Below are 18,470 nucleotides of genomic sequence, written 5' to 3' on the forward strand. Positions count from 1 at the left end.
AGCCTTTCGTATCCGTATTGTGGCCTTCCGTTTAGTCGGACAACTTGTGCTTGTCATATTGTGCTCATGAGATTTACATGAGCCACATCGATATCGTGGTTGGCCTTCTGGTGTGAGCTTTTCTGGATCAATAGTACGCTGTGGGCGAAATGCCTGCATGTTTCCACGTTGAAAGCAGTGATAGCAGAATATTGCCCGAGGGAAGTAGGGTTTAGGTCGCAATATGCAACCATAGTAATAAAACCGTTCTGGTATACATTGAGGGCCCTGTACCGTCACTAAGCATGTACAGTTTTGCCCATGAATCTAGCTGCGAGCACCCTGTGTGTCGTGGAGGTCAGTTCACGACATCTTATCTCAGGGGTGTCTTCCGGGTCAATGCCATAGACAACACACCCCTGTATATTAGGGTCCGATGCTAAGTAGCACTGCACACTTCACTCAGTCCCTTCACATGCTTTGTCAAATGCACGCACAGTTGAGGTATTTTCGCAAAGACAAATGTATCTTTACAAGCCACACGTTCGATGTCTCCCACCAATACCTTATAAATGGCAGAGCATTAAAACATTCCAAATATGAAGTCATCCCGCTATACGAGCGCTAGCATTTCAAACAAGGCTTTTGCATGACGACTCGAAGCGCTCAGGCCTTGTGCCTTCTATAAGTGGTGTGTCCAACGTCAGGTTTTATAGTCATAATTAATAATGACAAATAGTGCTTGGGACATTTGTTTCGCGGAATACGGGTTAGCTGCCACGTGATCGCGTTTGTGGGAAAGTGGGATAGATGCAAATTCTAGAACCTAGCAATAACAGGTGCACCCGCCGTGGTTGCTCAGTGGCTAAGGTGTTCGGCTGCTGAGCACGAGGTCGCGGGATCTAATGCCGGCCACGGCGGCCGCATTTCGATGGGGGCGAAATGCAAAAACACCCACGTGCTTAGAAGTAGGTGCACGTTAAAGAACCCCAGGTGGTCGAAATTTCCGGAGTCCTCCACTACGGCGTGCCTCATAATCAGAAAGTGGTTTTGGCACGTAAAACCCCATAATTTAATTTTTTTATTATTAGGCGCAAAGCACTGATGTTAGGCCGTGCATAGCCTCGCCTCTATTCTTGGCTAAACTCGATGCAAGAGCAGCGGTACTCTGTGACGTCAGCTTCTACCTAGGCTATCTTGTCAGATTTAAATGAATGATGTTTACCGTTCTGTGACGTAAATAAGACGATGCTTGCAGGTCAACAGATGGCGGAGTTTGCAAAATTGGTGCACTTGCATATTATCCGGTGCTCAGATTGAAATATGCAGAGAAATCACCCTTGTGACCCAGAATCACGTCGTGCCGAAAATAATCTGGATATCCGCATCACATTTCATTTTAGCAGGTACACTCTGTGGGTACTGCATTGCCAATTAATCACTTCTAAAGATGAAAAATTGCGGCGAAATTGGTGAGACGACATTATTGCTTGAGAGCAATGAATAACAATGCAAGAAGATGAAAAAAAAAGATGAAGCTGTGTGTAGCAGTGACCGGTTAGTGAAATTACAATCGTTCACGTACCAAACGACGCTCGCGTCCCGTCCACATAATTTCGCCACCGGGACCGGCTTGCGCAATAAATAAATTAAACAGTGTCAGTCAGCACTTTGTATTTTGTGTTCTTTCTGCGTGATCATCACGTTCGTCGATCTGTATCACTCAGATACATGTAATCATAATTCAACGCCTGCTATGTTTCTTGGTCTTCGGTTTCGTGCATACTTTGCGGCCGATCTCTGGCGCCAACTGCAGGTTCCTGCGCTAGAATTCACGAGGATGAGTGAGAACTGCCTACACGCCAATGTATGGACGCCCTCGTTAGGATCCCCCCTCAAACCTGTGCTGGTGCTCTTCCACGGCCTGCACTTCGAGTACGGCGGCAACCAGCCGCGGCTCTTAGACGGTGGGGTGCTGGCTGCCCGCGAAAACCTGGTGGTCGTGGTGCCGAACTACAGGCTCGGCCTCTTCGGCTTCTTCACTGACAACACGACCGACGCACCCGGTAAACACAACCTGGCATCAGCTTTCGGCCTGAAGCTGCTGAAAATTAGATAATGGAAGCAGTTTGTCCGTTACCGGTCTAGTTTCTTGGGGCATGATTCTGTCATAACGTGTATAGTTTAATGTTCATGATGATTGTAAAACAGCACTAAAAGAAATACGAAAACACAGAAAGGGTAGACGTGAATGCTAGTCATGTTTTACCCGTAATGTATATTGTCATTGTGCCAGCAGTCAGCAGAAACATGAGATATCTAGTCAAGCTATTTCCGGCCAGAGTACCTGCCGAGTTTACTGCCATTTCCAATATTATTGCAATTCGCTTCTTGAATAAGGGCATCCACAACGACATCTTACTGCAGGTTCCATGAAGGAAGCAATAAACTTTGAGGCAGCACTGCTTAACAAAAATGAATCCAAAAAGGTCGGCCCCACACATGATCATGTCACGGTAAGATCGTCGTCCATCGCCGGGCTAGCTGCGTTCTTCGGATACGACAGCAGGACTGACAGCAACGTGCAGTTGCCGCACTGTCACGTCCCAACGAAGATGGTACATGTATAGGTTGTGATAGGTGACTGAAGCATGTCGGGAGTAAATGTCCAAATAGCGGTTAGCAAAGCACCTTAACCAGTGTGCGTCGATTAAAACCTACCGGGAACCAAGCACAGTGGGATCACGCGTTCGGTCCATTTTTACAGAGAGAAAAGGCGGAGGAGGTTGCTGCACAAAAAGTTGTCTTGCTAAGGCTGGCTGCGTCACGTAATGCTCAATCTTAGATTATTTCCTTCTTCCATAACAGCTTCCATTACAATTGAGGTCAAACGGGACCAATTTGTGGCGAATAACGCAATTGTTTTGGCTACGTGCTCGCACCACGATGATGACCATATAATTATCGCAAGCCTGTAGGAGTGTATTAATGCGTCGTCACTGAGCTTCCATAATGCCAAGCACCGAACATGGAGGCTCCGCTCAATGTGTGTTCTTGGACTGCGTTCAAAATTCGCTGAGGTCCAGCCTATAACAAAAAAGAACAAGAAATGTGCATACATGCTGAAGAAAAGATCAGCAGTTATACACCTTAGATAGCTTGTCGAAAAGAAAACATGATGACATCTGTGTGACCAGAAGAGTCAATGACTTGGCGGAAAAAGTATGAACGAAAGAAAAAAATTAACCGACGATTACGATACACCATAATGCGAAATTTGAGCGCAGCTCTATACGTGTTTTCATTTCGCATGGTAACATTTTGTATTATGATTATTAGGTACCCGTATATATTACGAAGAGAACGCTGTGAGTAGCGTAGCTGGCGCGGACAATCTGTTTCATGCGATACATTTCAGATGGAGCGAAGTGTGGCGCGACTGCTTCTCTAATCGGGGGATCACGAGAGACAGATTTCAGCTCAGAGATTCAGAGAGATTCAGATTCAGATTCCAGATTCAGATTCCAGATTCAGATTTCAGATTCAGAGACTTCAGCTCATGAAACGCTTTGTTTCCATACAGAAGACGCGTGCTACTGGCGCCATATCGTAGCCACCGTCGTGCATAACCAGTCATGCACAGCAATACGCGTTTCTCCTCACGTTTTCGTTGCACTAACTACGACATCGGCCCTTCGTCGCGTGAAAATCGTGCCACCAATGTCAGCGGTGAGGACACCCAGGGGAGTGCCACATCGAGCCTTACTCTTAGCCGCTCGCCATCGTGCCTTGCAGGAGCAGTGATCCCCGTCACACACGCTGGTACCACGGACTGACCTCAGCAGCTGACTCCACGGACGAGCGTAGCCCACGCCACCTCACGCCGCCCTACCCCCGCCCCCCCCCCGCCCCCCGTCGGACAACTCAGCGCATGCGTGGGCCGTCGTCCGCCCCTCCTCCGCTTTCCGCCTCATGCTTTCAGTGCAGCTTCCACTTCCATTTCCTCCTCTCATTCTCTTCTTTCATCTCACGCTGCGCTCCGCGTTCGCTTTCAACCTTAGCTGTACTCGTTCGCCGGGTTACGAGGTACGACGCCGAGGCACACCGACGCTGAACGGAAGAACGGGCACCTAAGAGCTGCACCCTAAAATGTGCCCCTTTCTGTGGCCTTACTTCGCAGTATACTCTTCAGCGGCAACTCTCTTGGGAGGCAAAATACCTTCTTGGCTGCCAGAACGAAAAACGACTTAACTGCACTTACAGCGGCCTCGTGCGTTATATAGGCCGTTTGTATAGTCTTTGGTTGCTGGTATACTCACGAAAGATTGGTAAAGTTTGTAAACAGCGCGTACGATTTCATATTTGCAGCAATGGGTTTCAAGGCGGCGTTACACTACTCAGTGAGGGAGGGTCATATACCCATTTTAACACCATGAAGCGCTTGCTCCACAGGTAAATACAGCTGCTGAATTTCAAAACAGCCTTGTCTTGTGCTAACTGCACGGTATTTAGTACAGAATATATAGGGCCCAATAACGTAACGCCATTCCAATATGTTTTTATTCCAATCTCCTGATGTCAAATTTGCGTAACCGCAGCGCAAGCATTGGGCGGTGACCCGCAGGGTTGTCTAAACAGACAAATCAAATGCTCTCCTCGTTTATAAGAGGCCACTTTTGTTTGCTTTATAAATGAATAACATAGCCTACACAGAGTGGCTTGTCTTATCTAATTGGCTCACAAGAGGCAAGGAGCACGCTCAAGTGGAGAGGGATTCGATGGGGCCGAGCCAATGCACTAAAAATCGATAACCGGATGAAGAGGGGGGTACCGGCGTCTGTGATTGGTCCGCTTTCCCTTACTTATCTTGCAGTGGCTGGTCGAAAATCGCCACGGCATGCAAAGGAAGCTTAAGAATGACACTAAAACGGATCCTCAGCAAAGAAACATCGTAGAACGAGGTCGTAAACGTGCCGAAAGGACTCGAACACGTTACACGACCACGCAGAAAGCTTTACTATACGCAAATAAACTGACGCTCCCCGGCAGGTGAGAGCAGCCAGTGCCTGAGTGATCGGTGGCAGCCATCTTTTATTTTTTTCGGAACGGGGCAGCCTGCGCCTATTCAAAAGAAAACTCAGTTTTGTTCGGTATATTGATGCATCATTAACGCGTACACGTCACTTTGACGTTGTATGTACTTGCGGTTTTGTGATGTCGCGTGACAAGCAGGTGAAGGGGGTGTCGCCTGAACACTTTCGACCAATAGCCGAGCGCTAATGGCAAAAAGGCGTTGAATCATAAATAACTATTTTTCTTTCGTTCTTTCCAGTCATGCATAATCAGTGAATTAGGTAGCGACAGCGCCAACTAAGACGATCACGGGAGGGAGAACGACACAGGTGAACGACATTCACCGAAAAATCATCAAATATAAGGCAAATCACAGACATGCGCACAATAACCATAATGCAGCATCTGCCAAACCTTTCTAGATAGGACATTTCGCTTTTGAACAGGGTCACGGAAGTATCACTAACACAGTTTTTTCCCCTCTTCTTTATATGGAATGCTTCCAAAACCTCACATGCCTTTGTTTCCCTGCTTCTGCCAAGAATATTCATCTCTCGGAAGCGTGGTTCACATTTCTTGCAGTATAGGTATTGTTTCTGTGGCGAATGTTCTGCCGCTCGGTCACACTAACTTGCGCATTGTTGCGTAAGATGCGCACCTCCTTCTTTCAGCGACCGCACATGTTCAGCTGCATGGCCATTCACGCATCTACCCGTTTGGAACACATAAGCTTTCCCGCAGGTCAAAGGTATTTCATATACCATACCGGTGCAGCACTTTACAAATTTCTTTCCATGTTTTTTGGTGCAGCTGTTCCTCGTACACTCGCTCGCGACGCGGGCGCAGGGCTGTGCTTGTTCCCGAGGAGCCGAAAACACGACTGGGATGCCCTGTCTGCTTGCAACTTTTTCATATTATGGGCTATCCTATGTACTATCGGCCAAAAAAGTAAACGGACCACGGCACAGCTGGCCGGAGCGGCTGCGGGGCCGAACCGGGGCGCTGCTATCTCGCTCCGCGCTCTGACGGCGAGAGTGCCCCGAGTGACTCCAGACTTCGCCCTCTCTCTCGCGCGGATCCTTGTCACGCTTGATAAATTTCTAGTGCGGCGTTCGGTTGCTCTGCTGCTGACGGTCGCGACGAAGGGGACTGTGCATCGCCGGTAGTTTAGAACATGGCGCTGTCGAACAGTAGTGGACGGTCGCGGGGAGTCAAACCGCGCCACTGAGAAGGAGCGAAGACTCGTTCATAATGTTGTTTTGCTTATATTCACCATACCTCTCATATTAGTGCATTTCGCTGGCGTCCACCGCTGCTCGATTTTAGGCAACGCAACGAAAGCAGCCGCAACGGCGGCTACGGTGACGCGCGCTTGCAGGTGCCAAGCTTTACTGTTGGCGCGGGTTCTCTGTCGATATTACTTTTCCGGCATTGTCTCCAGCAGTGGGTTTATTAACTATAGCAGTGCGCCTCTCCACACTGCTTCAATTCGCTACTACAATACACAGTCCGTTATGAAACTTTCTTTACAAAAGTACCGTCAGAAAGATATGATTGGAAAGAATTAATCGGAAAAACAAGTCGCTCGTGAAAGTTTATTCACGGAAGAAAATAAAAAAGGGGGTTCCATGCGTGGAAGAGGTCCTCAATGGGATGAAAATTCGCCGTCGACCGCGATTACTTGGTCTACTCGCCTTGGCATCGAGTCATAGAGCGCTACTACTAGCTGCGGTCGTCCGCGCAGCGCTTCCCACTCTTCCTTCACGGCATGCCAAAGCTGATCCGCGGTGCCACAGCAAAGGTGCCAATAGGACACCGGCGTTCAATATTTCCTTTTTATTCTCTGGAACGGTGTCGGCGACACGCTTTGTAGTGCGCGCTGCTATCCCGATATGGTTGTGTCCAGCCATCGGACACTGGAAGACTAGGAAATGTTGAAGAACGAGAACGGTCGCATTCGTTTCGTAGCAAAAATGCCATCTCGGGTGCCGATCGAGGAGACAAGGCGCATCGTGCGGCTTAGCATAGAATGTGTCCCTCAGCGTGAAATCTGCCGCCGCACCAGGAGGAGCAGAACATCGGTGAACCACATTATTCAAGCCTATAGGGAAGAATACGGTAGGATTGCTGATGCTCAGCGCAGTGGGCGGCCAAGGCTTACAACGTTGGTCCTCTTCCAACGTTGTAAACCTTGGCCGCCCACTGCGCTGAACATCAGAAATTACGGACTGTGTATCAGAAAATAACGGACTGTGTATTGTAGTAGCGAAATAAAGCAGTGTGGAGAGGCGCACTGCTATGGGGAACCAGCGCTGGCCAGGAGGCGCTACGACATTTTTCATGCGTTACTAAAATATGCTGAAACCGTCCGATAGGGAGGCTACGAAGATGGCACGACATATTTAGCGATAAGAAACGTGCGCCTTTATCAATGTTTGTCTAGCCCGATGCGGCCAGCCAAGTTCTGTCCATGGCCATGCGCGCTGCGTAGAGCGCATGCGCTGCTACGTCCTAGCACGTCGGTTCCCTGCCGTTTGAGGAGCCGTGAAAAGTGTGACTCAAGACAATCGGTGAATTTGCTGACACGAAATCACTGCGTGTGCTACTGGAAACTGTGTCTACCGCTCGCTAGGCTGTGTGTTACGGCGCTGCTGTCGGCACGCGAAGCTTCAGCGCTGGTTGCCCATAGTTAATAAACCCACTGCTGGAGAGAATGCCGGAAAAGTAATATCGACAGAGAACCCGCGCCGGCAGTAAAGCTTGGCACCTGCAAGCGCGCGTCACCGTAGCCGCCGTTGCGGCTGCTTTCGTTGTGTTGCCTAAAATCGAGCAGTAGTGGACGCCAGCGAAATGCACTAATATGAGAGGTATGGTGAATATAAGCAAAACAACATTATGAACGAGTCTTCGCTCCTTCTCAGTGGCGCGGTTTGACTCCCCACGGCCGTCCACTACTGTTCGACAGCGCCATGTTCTAAACTACCGGCGATGCACAGTCCCCTTCGTCGCGACCGTCAGCAGCAGAGCAACCGAACGCCGCACTAGAAATTTATCAAGCGTGACAAGGATCCGCGCGAGAGAGAGGGCGAAGTCTGGCGTCACTCGGGGCACTCTCGCCGTCAGAGTGCGGAGCGAGATAGCAGCGCCCCGGTGCGGCCCCGCAGCCGCTCCGGCCAGCTGTGCCGTGGTCCGTTTACTTTTTTGGCCGATAGTACATACTGAACCGCTTCCAGCTTCGCAGCTTGTTTTAGAGCGCAGCTCTTTGGCGTCCGTTCCTGGGTTTCGCGTCGTCGTCGGCGTTGTCGTCGGCCTCGTAACCAGCTCCGCCCCCCTTTCATCCCCCCAGCGCTAGCAGCGACCGACTGATACCACTGGATGCCGCTGACGCCGCTAGAGAGTCAAGATAACGTGACTGCATAGAACACCGTCGCCGCCACGCAGAAAGAAGAGGAAAGGGTCCCCCCCCCCCCCTGTTCTTGTGTGGCGGATAGGGTGCTCTTCAGTTGCCGACGCGCCGGTTATTTCACGTAGGCCCCGGCACGTCGACGAATACGTGACCACCTTCCCACGGCTAGACCTGGTTCTTAGCGCTGCGGAAGCGAGGGTATCATATTGTTTGTGTCGGCATCGGCGGCGTTGTCCCTGAAACCAACTCCGCAGCTGGGGTTGACTCACTATCGGCGTCAGCGGCATCAGTCAGTCGCTGCTATCTCTTCCCTCCTCCCTTTATCGTGTTGTCCGCTTGCTGCGCGCCTCTCTGCAATACCAGTCGAAATGTTTGGCACGTCACATGAAGTTGGCGAACTGTGCGCCGCAATGTTGCCCAACGGCTTGCAGGTAGTAAGTAGCTGCCTACTTCGCCCCTACCGCACTCACGAAAGACGTCGTGCACTTCCTGCAACTCGCATTAACCGTCCATCGATCCACACCGATGTTAGTAGTGGGGGACTTTAATGTTGACATAAAGACAAACAGCAATTTCCTAACACTTATGCGGGAGAACATCCCGTTCCTCTCGCTCGTAACGCGTCCCACGGCTGCGACAACCTCGCGAGGCACTTGTATAGATCTCGTCTTTGAGAATCAAGCATTGGTGTACCAAGTCGAACATATATCAGTCTATTTCTCCGACCACAAAGCTTCCTTCATGACTGTCAAGAACTGTTAGTGGAGTCTTTGTTAAAGGAATACGTGTGAAAAATAAAAAAAAAATTCTGTGATAGCGCATACATGTGTTGCTCGATTTCTTTGCCTCAATCTATCGAAAAGGTGAAACAGCTTATTTGCTGCGCTCAAATTTCGCATTAGGAAGTAACGTAATTGACGGTAATTTTTTCTTGTGCGCATGGTTTATTGACCACGGCGCCTTTGATTTTCTGCAAGATCGCTTCAGCCACTGCTGTGATAACCGTGCTTGGGAACCGTGCTTGACCTGCGGGAAAACCTGTGGGCCAAACAGGTAGATGCGTGAATGACCGTGCAGCTGAACATGTGCGGTCGTTGAATTAATGAGGTGCGCATCGTTCGCAACATTGCGCAACTTGCACTGCGTGTGACCGAGCGGCAGAACATTCGCCAGGGAAACAATGCCTATACCGCAAGAAGTGTGAACCACGGTTCCGAGAGATGAATATTCTTGGCAGAAGCAGGGGAAACAATGGCACGTGAGGTTTTCGAAGCATTTCATATAAAGAAGAGAGGAAAAAACTGTGTTAGTGATACTTCGGTGACCCTGTTCAAAACCGAAATGTCATATCTAGAATGGTTTGGCAGTTGATGCATTATGGTAATTGTGCGCATGTCTGTGATTTTCGTTATATTTGCTGATTTTTCGGTGAATAAAAGATAGATGAAGTTGGCGCTTGTCCTGTGTCGTTCTCCCTCTCGTGATCGTCTTAGTTGGCGCTGTTCCTCCTTAATTCAAGTATGCTCCACCTAGCCCAAATGAATGTTGTCCTGAATCATAATCAGTGTCTTCACGTAATATCAGATGGGGAGCTATCGCGTGACAGACAGGCGAAGTGGGGGCGATTCAAAAAAGTTTTTGACCAATGGCGGAAGGCTGATTGCACAATTGGAATAGAAAACATTGGAATAGCTTTACGTTATAGGGCCCATAGTTTCATTCAAAATGCACTCAATTGGAACGCTAATAAATAGCGACATTTGTACAAAACATCAGCAACATGCTGTCACATTTTGAGCGCAATAGAATGAGGGCAGCTTGAAGTTGTTTGTCGTGCGTAAGTGAACTGTAGCGCAACAATGCATGGAAGAAAAATCATGTGAGGAGACGAGATGTTTCTTACGTCATGCGAATTTTCTGGTAGTGTGTTGTAAGGTTTTCGTGCAACACTTTAATTAGGTTGCGATCGCTGATGAAGGGTAAGATAGGCAACTGTTTGCTCCTCGGTTTTAGGTATTACCAGTCGTCTCGCACATATTTTTCATTGCGGCTTACAAAATAGCATGAAAAAAGAGAATGCGCTATTTAGAATATATCGTTGTTTACCATATCGTGTACGTGCATTCGAACTTCCGTATAGAGCTATATACTTCCGCGGAGTATGACGTTGTAGCTGCGATTTCCAAGCGTGGCTAAAATTTTGCTTCAGAAGCCGCAGTTGAATAATATTAGTGTGACAAATACTATGATTTTCGCAATATGGCGACATTCACATGTTGCTCTGAATTCCGTGACCTGGGGCAGAAAACAAAGCTCTGCCTCTGGGATGGCATGTCATTCCAGAAAATAACGCCAGGATATACCGACCTGAGAAATGTGCATGCTGTTTTCAGCATCTTCAGTCGATAAGAAATGAAAGGTTTTTCAAGACTTTCTATTTTAAATAGGATTACTACAAAAAAAGAGAAAAATATAGGGCCGCATCTTTAAAAGTTTGCGTTCCTAAGTATTGTTTGCTATTGGCCTTACACCTTCACAAATACTATTTCGAGAGTGAGGATTGATTCGAATTGACTCTTACAGCAATCTTATTCTAACGCATATTTAATTTTTACGATGTAGTTGTCACTCGAGCATTGTTCACCACATATTCCCATTTAGTTGGAGTCCTTTGTAGCACCGAGTGTTTCTCTTTCATCTGACTTCAAAAACAATATGGGATGATGGTACTATATAGCTAGACGGGGGGTCATTCTGGCGGCATGAATTTTTACGCACATGGACCATAAAGAAAAACACGAACAAAGGTACTTTCCGCGCCTCAACTTCCAAAGGGGGGCCGTGACCAGAACGGACTTTCTTTCACGGCTCTGCGAACGGTCCTCGCCCATCTGTCCGCACTAGATGCCTCCATCGTGCCACTCAAGAAATTTCTGACACATGCGTACTGTGGTGCGCGCCGCAGAGTATACACGTTTTAAATCGTTGCCATTGTGACAACGCGTTTCTAGCAGTGGTAATTACGTAACGATGAATTGTGTGCGATTAAAGAGCTGGACCGGCTAGGGGCAGTTGGCAGATTTCGCTGCATGCAGCCGTAACTGAGTATCAGTCGCATTTCATCAGCACTACAGTTCGCGACAAGATATGTTCAAGAAAGGAAGGGTCGTTGTCTGAACCAACCGCCTATACCTTGGCGCTGGTGTTTCTTCATTCTGTGTTAAGCCATTGCTTCGAAGTAAGTTTATCACATGTATTTGTGATAAAGCAATAAAGAATCAATCAATCAATCAAGTGCGCTGCCATATCCTTCCCTGATGGCGAACGGAGACGCTTTGCATGCGTCTGAGTGTAACTAAATTTCGATAATTTATGCAGCCAAGCTGTTTACTTCTAGGCCCCGTATGCATACCCCGCATGCGCTCCCATGGGGGGTACCCTGGACGGCTTACGTCGGTATCGGGTACACGGCGCGTGGACAGGAATGGATACGGGTAGGGGGTAGGAGGAAACCGCGTGGCGATGGCACTGCAGCAATGGAGACAGGTAGAGGGCGAGGAGGAAATAGTGTGGCGACGGCTTCTCTGCACGCGGCTTACGCTTCTGTGGCTATAACGTCACGCACGTCGGAGGTACCGGCGCGGCTGCAGCAGCGGTTGCGGCAGATGCATGGCAGGTGTGGTGACCACAGCGGCGCTTGTGTCGGCGTAGTGTGGTGCCGTATGAAAAGAAAAAATGTATGATTTCATAATTATGCAGCCCATGTATGCGGCCTAAACAGCTTCGCTGGTAATCCGTCCCTATGTGAATTTTGCGGCCCTACGAATTTTCTTGCTTATTAGGCACAGTCATTATCAAACAAAATTAATCCACCAAAAGCCTCAGTGTTTATAGGCCCTGACTGCTTCATATCATGCCTATCAAATTCTTGTAGATAGAATGCACTTGAAAGTGAAGACTAGTTTAACAGGTACTTATGGGCTAAGGTATGGTAATATGAACTTTATTTAATGTCCTGAAGATCAACCCTTAGGTTGACGCAGGCGGCTCCCATGTCGGGACACTAAGGTTTAACCTTACCGCCGTATGATGGGCCTTCTGGACGGCCTGTACTTGATCGAAAAGAACTCCACTGTGTAGGACTCGCCGCCACCAGTCTCTCTCCTTGTCACAGTCTGTGAAAGTCACAGGACACTGCCAAAGCATGTGATCCAGAGTGATGATACCATTACACTTCTCGCAATTGATTGGTATCTCTCTTTCAGGATATATCTTGTTTATAAAGTTTGGACTTGGATAAGTTCTTGTTTGCAACAATCTCAGAGTCACCGCTTGAGCTCTATTGAGCTTAGTGTGTGGCACTGAGAATTCCCTTCTGTTCATGTAGTAATGCCTCGTGATTTCATTATATGTAAGCAATTGGTCCCTGTTCTCCTCTTGTATATTATTAAGGTCCTGGTCGCGTAGTGCACGGATAGTGTCCTCGTGCAGCTGTGTTAGCCATCTCGTTTAAGTTCTTCCGGGATGGATCGACAGACCCCATGTGCGCAGGTAACCAGCGGATTTCGGTCTCTTGGCTGTCCAATTCACCAATCAGCTGGGCAGCCCTTTTGGTTACAAAGCCATTGGTAAGGTGTCTAATAGCCATCTTAGAGTCACTGTAAATCTTCGTCCACCTATAATTCTTTAAAGCCAATGCTATGGCTACTTGTTCCGCGACTGCCGTGTCTTTAGTCATGATTGTAATAGCATCCCGAGTGAGACCATCTGCATCTACTACTACTGCCGTAAAGGCTTTCTTTCCTCTGACCCACGCAGCAACTACAAAAGCCGCATGTTCTCTGTCGTGTTCTATCTCTTGCCGGAGAAGTTTGGCCCTTGCCTTTCGTGTTTCCAGGTTGTGCACCGGGTGCATATTCCTGGGAAAAGGAGTCGTCTTGATTATCTCTCTTATGCTATCTTTCAGTTCTACTGTGCCTTCACCTGAAATTTTGGATTCGATTGCGCACCAACCTACCTCTTCTAGTATTGCTCTACCTGGTCTTGTTCCAGAGAGCCTCTCTCTGTGGGCGATTTCCTGAGCTTCAATTATCTCGTCTATTGTGTTGTGGAGCCCCAGCTTCATTAATTTGTTATCCGGCACGTTAATCGGTAACGCCACTGTTGTTTTGACTAGCCTTTTAATTAATCTGTTCAACTTGTTTAGCTCTGTCTGTGTCCAACTGAGCATCCCAGCTACATATGAGAAGTGACACAAGGTGAAAGCGTGGACCAGTCTCATGGCGCTCTCCTCTCCCAGCCCTCTGTGTCTGCTAGTGATTCTCCTTAGCCGTCTTATTACCTCCACAGTCTTGCTTGTGATGTGTCTTATTGTTATTCCGTTTGTCCCATTTGCCTCCAGAAATAACCCAAGACTCTACTGGATTCTACTTGCCTAATAGATTCACCTGCCTTCGTGGTTCGTACTAACCGGGGTTCTTCCTCGGGAACGTATCCCCTCGATTTTCTACCCCTTCTTCTGTTCTTGAATACAAGACGTTCAGATTTATTAGCAGAGCATTTGAGTCCCATGTCTTCTAAAATAGACTCTACCTCATAAATGCTCTTCTGAAGTCTGCTTTCCGCATGTCCCATACTTCCTTCAGCGGTCCATACAGTCACATCATCTGCACAAATGGTAAAGCGAATGCCCTCTATCCCTTTTAATCCCTTTGCCACTTTTGACATGTCCAGGTTGAAAAGCATAGGTGACAAGGCCGACCCTTGTGGCGTCCCTCCGTAACCGAGATCCATCTTCTTTGATTTAATATCCCTGAATTTAAGGTGAGCTGAACGATAGCCAAGAACGGTTTTGACCACTTCATAGAGTTTTTTCCCCAATCCCAGTTCGGAAATCGCTTCCAATATTGCTCGATGCTTAATTCTGTCAAAAGCTTTTTCGACATCCAACCCCAAGAGAGCTTGAGTGTTTTTTGGTTTAGCTAATAGCAGTTGGTGCTTGATTAACAACATTGCATCTTGTGTGCACAAGCTTGGTCTGAGACCAATCATATTCTACGGTAGGATGTCATTGTCCTCCACATATTTCGTTAACCTGTTCAATACGACATGCTCCATTGTCTTCCCTAGACATGATGCTAACGAAATTGGCCTCAGATTATCCAAGTTGAGTTGCTTGCCCGGCTTTGGTATTAAGATAGTACTGGCCGTGCGCCATTGTTCTGGATATACCCCATCTTTCCATAGTTCATTAATGTATCTGGTCAGATATTTTATTGATTCGTCGTCCAAATTCTTAAGCAATCTGTTAGAGATGCCATCCAAGCCTACCTACTATTCAGATCATACAGTGCCGTGCGTACCTCACTTTCGGTGAATTCCTGATCCATATATTTGCATTCTTCCCCTAAGTAATCGGGATAACTCACATCCTCATGCTCTTTCCTGAGAGGCAAGTATTTAGTAGCCAATCGCTCCATTATGCTCTCTGCGCTTGCAGTGCAGCAGTTTCGCCACTGCCGTACGTCTATTCGATTTAGTGCCTTTTTCGTTGAGCAGATGCCCGAGCAGACTCCAATTGCCTCAACGTTTTATCCTGCCGTCTACACATTTACACACCTCATCCCATTTTTGTTTCTGCAAATATCGTGCGTGTTCCTCTTTATTCTTATTGAGCTCAGCAACTCGTTTCCTAAGTCTCCTGTTTAAGCGTTGTGATTTCCATCTTTGTAAAATCGACTGCTTGGCTTCGATCAAATGCGCCAATCTACTATCAATTTGTTCGACCTCTTCCTCTGTTTCTATAGCCTTAGTAGCTGCATTCAAGTCGTCCCTAAGCTGAGCCACCCACTCTTGTAGTCTCATGGGCCCCTTTCTATCTGTGTCTGCTCTGTCTTTTCTGATTTTTCTAAAGTGATCCCAGTCTATGCAAGTGAAATGCTTTACCTCTACCCCCGTCATTTCCACCATTATGTGTAGTATATAATGGCCGCTTCCTAGGTCCGTACCAGAGTTGATCCAGTCTGCTCTGGGTAAGTTATACGTGAAGGATAAGTCCGGGGTAGTGTCCCTACACGTGGAACTGCCACACCTGGTAGGAAAGGCTGAGTCTGTGATAAGAGAAAGGCCTAAATACGTGGCGAGATGCCAGATTCCTTGCCCTTTCTTACTACTCCAGCGGTAACCCCAAGATTGGTGTGGGGCGAAGTCCCCTCCTATTATGAGTGGCGCAGTTTTGGCTACCCTCATGGCCTTATTAAAAATTGCTCTGAAGCTCTATCTCATATCTCTGGGACTGCTATATACGTTGAGGCAGAACAAGCTTGGCGCTTTACCTCTGTGACTTTTAGGACCATTTCTATCAATATGTATTCAATATTACTCGCCCCTAATTTTATATCGTGCTCTATGTAGGCAATTTTCTTGTCAATTAGGGTGGCAATGCCTCTGCCTGGTTCTTTGCCTTTGCAGACTGAGTTGAAGCCAGACAGCCCGATCTCCTCCACTAGAGTTTCCTGCAGCATTAATAATTTCGGCCTTTTTTCAGCCGTTTTGATTATCTGTGCTAGCAACGCTCTTTTTTGTTGAAATCCTCTGCAGTTCCACTGCCACACACTAAGTCTATTTTTGTTATCCATTATTATTCTCGTTGCCCCCTAACTTGCTACCCCCTGTCACTGTTCGCTTGACTGTACCACCTACCGCTCCTGGGGGTGTTCTAGCGCTTTCGGCTTCCGAGGGCATATAGTCTTCATCCTCTCCTTGGGCCTCTAGCTTTTTCAACCTTTCCCCTGCTATTAACTTCCACTTCCATGTTTTATCCACCTTAAGGTTAATGCTGTCTACCGTGTCCTTTAGGTCCCTAATCGCATTCCTAATTTCCTCCAGAACCGCGCACATCGATTCTGCCTCCGGAACTACAGCTCTTTTTTGGGCGCCGTTGTGTCTTCTTCTTGCTGGCTGTTACTTCTACACAACGGCTTAGCTATTGCCACACTGCCGCTTTCTGTCCTCAACCCTTTTTTTTTCATTTCCTGCATCTGCTGCTTAAGTTCTTCATTTGCTTTCTTTAGTGATATAACCTCTCTCATCAGCTGTTCTACTCTGGCATCATTGCTTTGTTCCTGCGAGGCTAGTGCACCTGCGACTTTCACAGTACCTTTGACTTTTTCGGCCCAGGTCACTCCTGGCTCCTTTTTCTTGTTTGTCTTCAGCTCCTGCTCCTCGAAGCGCATCTGCGCTTCCCGAGGCCTAGAACGGTTCCTTCCGCTAGATCTTGAGCGCTGTCTTGATCTTGATGTGCTTCTCGGGCGTGAGCACCTTCCGGCGCCTGGAGGGGATCCCTTTGTCGGTTGGGCCGATTCCATCTCGGTCTCCACTTTGGAGCATTGTCTTCTTCTTACTCTTATTACCTATGGTATTTGGTACCGCTGCTTGCAAGCCCAGTCACCTGTGGGGTGATCTTCACCGCAGAACTTGCATTTGGGAGAGCAGATATGAGCCTCTCCTGGGTCTTGCATACCACATACCCTGCACTGCATAACATCAGGTGTTGGACAAACGTCTGATCTGTGTCCGATTCTTCCACATGCGTAACATACGTCAAACTGCTTCCTGTACAGATAGCACCTCACGAGGGTTGACCCATATTTGGTGAAGTTGGGCACCCTGAATTCATCGAAAAGCACAATAACCGAGCCCGTAGCTTTGATACGTCATGCAGCCAGTGGCGTAGCTAGGTCGTCTGGCACCCGGGGCCCTTAGCTCTTCTGTCACCCCCCCCCCCCCCTCGGGTGTAGTCGAGGAAGGCGAGGATATCGACAATTTTCGGGTGTCTTCAGACGTATATGACCCCCCCCCTCCTCCTGGCCCCGTGCACCCGGGGCCCACGGCCCCCCGCCCCCCCCCCCCCCCCGTTGCTACGCCACTGCATGCAGCCAACGCCATTGGGTTGTATTCACGCACAATCTTTTTCGTGATCACACTCTGACTGTCATTGAGGTTTGCTCTTCTAATAACCCGCTTGCACGTAGAGTGCGGGGCTGTTTCATAAGCGCTCACTTCATATTCTGCCTCCATGATCGTAATGGACTTGACTCTCACATACCATTCAGCATGAGAGGAGTCCGGTGTACTACCCACCACGATATTCTGTGTGAAGTTGGGGCAGACGATGTCTTCCTTCGCTTGGTCTGCTATAAGTCCGGATGCCTCGACGATCGCTTCTCCAATAGCTGTGCTGACCTTGTTCTGGTTGAAGCCTTCCCGAGGCCTAACGATGATTTTCCTGTGCTCCTCCGGCAGTTACGCCATTCTTGACGCCTTCACAATCCGGCGCTTGAGCTTGTCGGCCCCGGCAGCACCTTTGTTGGCGATCTCCTTTCCTTGTGATTCTTGGATCAAATTGGCAGCTCCACCAGCTCCCCAGGTCGTTTTCGCAGATCGCGATCTTCGGTTGGTGACCACCTGCCAACCCATTCTTTCCTCGCCGTCTACCCTCTCCGAGGAGAGTTGATCGTCCATGCGTATAGCGGCCATACCGACTTGGCGGGCTCGCTAGACCTACGTGGCGTTAGGCCCAGCGTAGCGCCCACGTGCGATGCACAGAAAAGAGGCAATAGAAGTCCAAAAAATGCTGGACAACCTTGTTCAAAGGTATCCACCGATTCGGGTTAACCTCACGAATCCGACGATGAGCTTCAATGCGTGGGCCTGCCAAAAGTGCCTGCAGAATCATTCAAAAAGACGGAACCGTTGCGGGGCACGTCCGCTTTCTTCTGCGCCTTCTCCTTCCACACACTTATGGCTAATTGGTAATGCATTATTTTAACCAGAGCACATGAAGAAACACGTACACTCGGGATGGAATCTACGAGCTCAAAATCACGTGTTTCAGCTATCCCTCAGTTGAATTTTCTGAAGAGCCGCTTTGCTACCTTGGCAAATGATTGAATTTGGAACCCACCCGGCGTTGGTCATCTTTGCCTAATTTGCTTGTTTGTTTCCTAGCCAT

At 48.3% G+C, this 18,470-nt stretch overlaps 1 protein-coding gene across 4 annotated transcripts in view; it reads left to right on the forward strand.

Moving 5' to 3' along the window:
* The window catches only part of LOC139052484 (acetylcholinesterase-like), a 98,984-nt gene that overhangs the window by 16,506 nt on the left and 64,008 nt on the right, over window positions 1-18,470 (forward strand). For all 4 annotated transcript variants that reach the window (XM_070529600.1, XM_070529601.1, XM_070529599.1 and 1 more), the window contains one exon: window positions 1,796-2,045. In XM_070529600.1, coding sequence (XP_070385701.1) covers window positions 1,796-2,045 — 250 coding nt within the window. The remainder of the gene's footprint in view (window positions 1-1,795; window positions 2,046-18,470) is intronic.

Source organism: Dermacentor albipictus, unplaced genomic scaffold, assembly GCF_038994185.2.
Source record: "Dermacentor albipictus isolate Rhodes 1998 colony unplaced genomic scaffold, USDA_Dalb.pri_finalv2 scaffold_24, whole genome shotgun sequence".
In the NCBI taxonomy this organism is placed as follows: domain Eukaryota; kingdom Metazoa; phylum Arthropoda; class Arachnida; order Ixodida; family Ixodidae; genus Dermacentor; species Dermacentor albipictus.